Source organism: Cotesia typhae, unplaced genomic scaffold, assembly GCF_013202065.1.
Source record: "Cotesia typhae breed Kobodo isofemale line unplaced genomic scaffold, CoteBio_Ctyphae contig_9, whole genome shotgun sequence".
NCBI lineage: Eukaryota > Metazoa > Arthropoda > Insecta > Hymenoptera > Braconidae > Cotesia > Cotesia typhae.
This window is the reverse complement of record NW_027423770.1, coordinates 265,512-271,899: the sequence shown is the minus strand read 5'-3', so window position 1 is coordinate 271,899 and position 6,388 is coordinate 265,512. Positions and strand designations below refer to the sequence as shown.

General features: G+C 36.7%; 1 protein-coding gene across 1 annotated transcript; it reads left to right on the top strand.

Annotated features, from left to right (window-relative positions):
* The first annotated feature begins 393 nt into the window (after positions 1 to 393).
* Positions 394 to 2,172, top strand: LOC141533453 (uncharacterized). Its single transcript, XM_074252345.1, has one exon. The coding sequence runs from the start codon at positions 394 to 396 to the stop codon at positions 2,170 to 2,172; it is 1,779 nt and encodes a 592-aa protein (XP_074108446.1).
* Positions 2,173 to 6,388: the final 4,216 nt, after the last annotated feature.

Here is a 6,388-nt window from a genome sequence, read left to right as displayed (position 1 = left end):
CCAATTCGTGTACATCGCAGACACCCATCAGCATTGTATAAATTCCGACAGCAGGTCCTAAAAACTTATTATAAATTAATTCCAAAAAATGTTTGGATAGCTGGTGCAGCTGTTTACGTTAGGTTTTCGTCAGAGAAGCCACCGCTGAGATTATTACCTTCATCTGGCATGGAAGTTTTAAGGAAGAATTTGCAATAACTAGTGCCCACTCATTTATCGCCAAATTCAAATGCAAATGTATCGACTTTCGCAACATCAGTGAATCGGCAGCCACTGAATATTTGTCATGTTAACATTCGTTCGCTCAACAGTAATTTCTGTTTATTTAAAGAATTTTTCAGAACACATTCATTTGATATTATAGCTGTGAGTGAAACATGGTTAAACTTTAATATGTCTGATGCTCAGTTCAAACTTCCATCATTTACTTTATTTAGAAATGATCGTACCAACAGAACTGGTGGAGGTGTCGCATTATATATTAGGAATACACTTACATCTAAATTCGTATTGAGTTCAACTTATCTTCCGAATCATCCGGAATATCTCTTCTTGGAAGTATGGCACACTAGAAGACAAAAACTCTTGATTGGAGTAGCATACAATCCTCCAACGTCGGAGTCTTTAAATCTGCTGGAGGCGGATCTAGATGATATCATGCCGCACTATAAGGATGTTATACTTATTGGTGATTTCAACATTAATATGAATTCAGCAAGCTTAAAATCGGACTGTTTAATGGAATTCTGTGGATGCTTGGGACTGCATTTACTGGATTATGGTAGTACTCATCATACTGCTCACAGTGATTCATGGATTGATCATTGTTTGGTCAGTGATCGGGATTTAGTTCTAAATACTAGGCAATCTTCAGAACCATTGCTTGCGGATCATGATCTCATATCATTACAATATGATTACAATATACCATCCGCTGGTCGAAGAAGAATATGGTGCAGAAATTGGGCTCGAATTGATGAAACTAATCTTCAAAGACTCTGTTTGGATCAAAATCTCTCGGACATCGATAGTGCAGTATCTGTAGACAATATGAATGAATGTTTGCATCAACATCTGGGAGAGGTTATAGAAGCAATGGCGCCGATCAGAGAGACTGTCATTCGGGATCAACCGGCACCATGGATCAACCAGGATATCAGAAATTTTCAGCGTCGCCGTTCAAAGCTCTATAGGATCTACAGAAGATCGGGATTTGCTTTTAAAGAGTATGCTAATCTGCGAAAAGTAATTAAATGTAGAATTCTGGAAGCTAAGAAAAACTATTTTGTTCATCGTTTTAGTAACTGTAAAAATGCGAAATCTTGTTGGAATGATTTCCGGAATTTAGGATTGGTTAAAAGTACAGAGTCCAATGCTTATCATGATATTGATATAGACGAATTAAATAATTATTTTGTGTCAGTGGGGAGTTCATTTTCGGGCATTATCGATTACAATTACATTAGCAGATGTTTAATTAGATATGAGACTACTTTTGAATTTAAAAAACTTGATTGTGATGTTGTAAAGAAGGGAATCCTGAGACTAACCTCCAGCTCGAAGGGCCCTGATGGTTTTGATATAAAGACATACAAAGTTCTAATACCTTACTTTCTAGAGTCTATTACTGATCTGTTTAATCGATCACTTTCTTCAGGATACTTCCCTTCTATCTGGAAACAATCTTATGTATTACCTATACCTAAAATTCGCACTCCAACTGAGTTTTCAGACTACAGGCCAATATCATTAACTTGTACATTATCGAAATCATTAGAAAGATGTGTTCATGATCAAATTTTGAATTATTTAACTGTTAATGGGATTATTGATGATTACCAAACTGGTTTTAGGGAAGGTCTAAATACACAGGACGCTATTCTGAGATTATGTGATGATATTAGGTTAGGCATTGAAAATACAATGATTACTATCGCTGTATTTTTTGATTTCAGTAAAGCATTTGACTCTGTTGTGCATGAGGTTCTAGTATTTAAATTAAAAGCTATGGGTTTTGGAGATTTGGCTATTGAATGGATTGAGTCATATTTAAAAAATAGATTACAAGCAATACGTATTGATAACATTGGTATATCACAATGGAAAGGAATACTTAGTGGTGTTCCACAGGGCAGTGTCCTTGGACCACTACTCTACTCCATCTTGTTGTAGATTTGGGTGGTTTGCTTAAACGCTGCAAACACATGTTTTATGTGGATGATTTAGTGGCTTACTTGACATGTAAACCTTGTGATATCGATAGCGCTGTGAGAACTCTTAATGAGGAAATTTCTGTAATATTAGAATGGTGTACTAAAAATGGTCTGAAACTAAACCCGAATAAGAGCAAGGCTGTGATTTTTGGATCGGCACAGAAATTGGCTGATGTTCATCGTGAAGTAATTCCGAATACTGTTGTTAATGATACTGTTATAGATTATTGTAAATCAGTTAAATATCTAGGAATTATACTTGAAGACACTTTAACGTGGTCTTTACAAATTACTGATATCTGTAAGCGTAGCATGCGAGTACTTGCTCAATTAAAAATGAATGGAGATGTTTTTTCGTTGCCGATTAGAAAAAGACTAGTTACTACTCTTATTTTCCCAATTTTCGATTACTGTGCAGCTGTTTATACTGATATTACTGGTCAGCAACAGATCAGACTTCAGAGAAAATTAAATGCTTGTGTACGGTATATTTTTAAAATATCTAAGTATGAACATGTCACTCAGTATTATGCCGACCTCCGTTGGCTGACAATTGGTTCCAGACGTAAATTTTTCTTATCATGTCTTATTTATAAAGCATTGTATCTTAATCAAAAGCCTCTAATTAAGCAAGACTTAAAAATTCTTGAGCCTCGTCTACGCCGAGGCGACATTCGTCAGGACTACCTTGAGTTGCCTCTCTATCACTCTGCAAAATATGAAAAATCATTCTTGATATCTGCGATTAAAACTTGGAATCAATTGCCAGCTTGCTGTACAAGGTTGTCAACGTTTACAGAATTTCGAACTGCCTGTTATCAATACTTTTTAGAAAATAATAGATTATAATATTAAAACATTACTATTGTGTGCGTTTTGGTGATGATTGAGTGATGCGATATATTATATTATGTTATACATATTATATTGTATTTTATGCGATATAACTGCTTTATATATTACATAATTATATTGCTTTATATATTATATAATAATATGTATATTTTCGTATCAATTATGGATGGCCGCAAGGGGTTTCGACTCTATGACCAATTAAATAAATAAATAATAATAATTATATATATATATATATATATATATATATATATATATATATATATATATATATATATATATATATATATATACATACACAACACATACATACACACACCTTGGGGGAGAAGCCAAAGTCCGACCGGGCACGTCCCTACGGTGGTGGATAAGAGGATGTCCTAACCAGTTGTGAGATTGGCGGGTAGATTTGAAATAAAACAGCCCCCGCGGACCAAATGAGGTATGATCGAATCCCGCTGACACTCACTAGGAGTGCTAGCGCTCTGTGTCAATTGTTTTCGTAACGTGAGTTGCAGCTGTTCCGAGTATGCTCTACCGAGGTGTAAGTTACAGCAGTGATTCTGTGACCAGTCCCTTCAGGCCCTGATCAGAAAGTACGCAGTGAGTGCAGAGATCGGAATTCCGCACTGCTCCGAGCGAGTCCAGTCCGTCCGTGTATTTCGGGACCGGCTAAGTATTGACTAGGCCTCATAGAGGACTGGAGTAGTAGTTTTATCTTGGAGAGTACACCCACTCCTAGTCTCAACAACCCACTCCTCTTCGTACGATGTGCTGGCTAAATAATAGGATGAAATCTACACAGGAAAAAAACATTAATGAAAACAATAAAATTGTTCAAATCGACAGCTACATGGACGTTGGTTGACAAGAACATGAGAAGCACCCTTTCACCAATTGGAGGCAAAGATACTTTTAGTTCTGTTTATCGGGACAGAATAAACTCTGCACTGTCCAGCACTTGTTGCCAAACACCGATTCCAAGACTCGGTTCCAAAAGTGGTGAGCTGCTGGAGCGTATCAAGGATAGGTCAAGTGTGCATGGAGAAATCATAAAGCTGGCCAGGTCTATTGATACAGCATACAACCCGGCAGTGAAAGATTCCACTGCTCCCCCAAGAGCAATGTAACAGAACTGCACAATCAACGCTAACATACCCCCGGATGAATCCTCAGCCTAACGCATAGTTTACACCAAAACTCACTGCGCAGGGGACAACAACAAGGAAAGGATGCTATCAACGCCTAGCCCCGTTACTGGCTCAGATCCACGAGAATTAAGAAAATCAGCCAAAGAAAATGCCTGGGCTGAAGTGACTAGGTAGATACCCAAAAAGAAAACGCTCGATGACCCGCAAGCTACACCGAAGGAAGCCAAAAAACCAAACCCCAACGATAGCCCTAACAGCAGAGATAGTCTTTAGGGTCAACCGTTTTCCTAATTTTCTTCAATTATTCGAAAGAATTGTAGGTCATCAAATCCAAATAGCTAGGTTACTCCGTGTTATTTATTTGCAATCAATAAAATACAAAACTGAAAGACTGTCATATATCTGCATATTTTGTATGCATGTATTTCATTAGAAGGGCTCGTAGATTATTGTCCTGTTTCAGCTGTTGTTTATATTTTTATTTACATTCATTATTTTATTATTCATAATTAAATTAGCATTATAAGTCATGCACTTGTAGATTTTTTAAATTTTATTAATTCTGAGACTTTGAATTCATTAAATTTATGGAATCAAAATCAGGCGAAATGTTGTTTCGACGGTAAAGTCTTATAAAATTCCATGAAACACTATAAAATTCAATGAAATGTCGTATAATTTCATGAAACTTTATGGAAAATTCTTTACTAATTCTTTAAAAAATGATACAGAGATCCAAATGCATTAATAAAAATAAATGATTTAATGTAAGTGATTTGAACAAATGAGTAGATGGTGAATCTACGGATCAGATAACCCAGGTTTAATTCCAGCACACGCTCAGGACTTTTTTATTATCGATATTTGAATTACTTCCGGAATGAAATCCGAGCTCTCAAAAATAATAATGTGATTCTCGAAGTTTTTAGTTTTTAGCTTCCCGCTATGAAAATCAACAACTTTCAAAAAAGCGGAAAGTAATTGGTTTCATCCCGATTTTCGCAAATCGAATTTTCATTAGATTCTCATATTTTGAAGTCCTAGAGAGCTATTCTTACTATTCTTTAGAGGATGGCACTATGCCTGCATGTATGCGTGTGGATCTTCTTTAAAGAGGAGAGGATCTTTGAAAGACATTAAAAAATGATAATTAACAGTGATACTAATAGTGTGAGATTTCCACACATTAAATTCTGCTTTTCCTTATTTCCTGTACTCCTTATTCTCTTATTTCCAGTCCTGGAAAGACTGGATCGGAATAGCATTAGCATTACTTCTACCAAATTTACGTTGCGTCGTACGTCGATTCTCTGTTGTCTCTTACTGTTCCCTCTTTGATATTTTTTCCATTCAATGGCACTGGACGTAGGCTGCGATTTTGTTCCAAATGTCTTGTTGCTGTAGCATATAGTTCACTAGGCTTACAAGACTAAGAGTCTTATCTAGGGTTGTTTTATCGTTAGCTCTTTAATTCTTCTAGCGTTCGCACTGAAAAAACGTGTTATCGACGTCGGCAGTAGTGTCCGGCCAATATTTGCATATTGAAATAAGATGAAGGCTCAACTTGCATAGGTATGCATTGAACGACCCATTACCTGTTAACACTTCACTCAAGAAAAAGTTCATTTAATCGTGATTTCGGTCGATCTAAGTGCTGATGTTTAGAAATAGGTGAACTGTCTATCTGCCCTAATCGCAGGTCTGCCATCTGTCTTCAAATTCTCTCTGAAGGTCGATCGATGGAGCACCTGCTGTAACCAGTACAACTGCTTTGGAGACCGTGCAGTAGGCATAGGTCACTCGAAGGGCCCCTAGTGGTTGTACTGCCGCTATCTTGCACCGGTAAGTCATTTACTTCAGAATATTTGTACATATTTGCTACTAGTCTAAAAGCCCGTGGGCGGCTACCTAACTTTATTTTACCAGACCGGAGTTTTTTTGCATAGAGTACCTTATATCTACCATACATGAGATAGGAATTCACTAAGCTCAAAGTGGTGGAGGCAACAGACGCTTAGATAAGACAGGTATCGATTTTTGATGAATTGTAAATCCATTTTACCACGTCTGCCATTTTAAAATCTGAAAATATACTATTAATATTGTAACAGGGTAAAATTACCCTAAATCGATAAGTCACCGGATATCGATAACTATTCGACATAGCAC

Bases quoted from the DNA above. Each gene is read 5' to 3' on its own strand.
- LOC141533453 (XM_074252345.1), top strand. From the start codon at position 394: ATGTCTGATGCTCAGTTCAAACTTCCATCATTTACTTTATTTAGAAAT.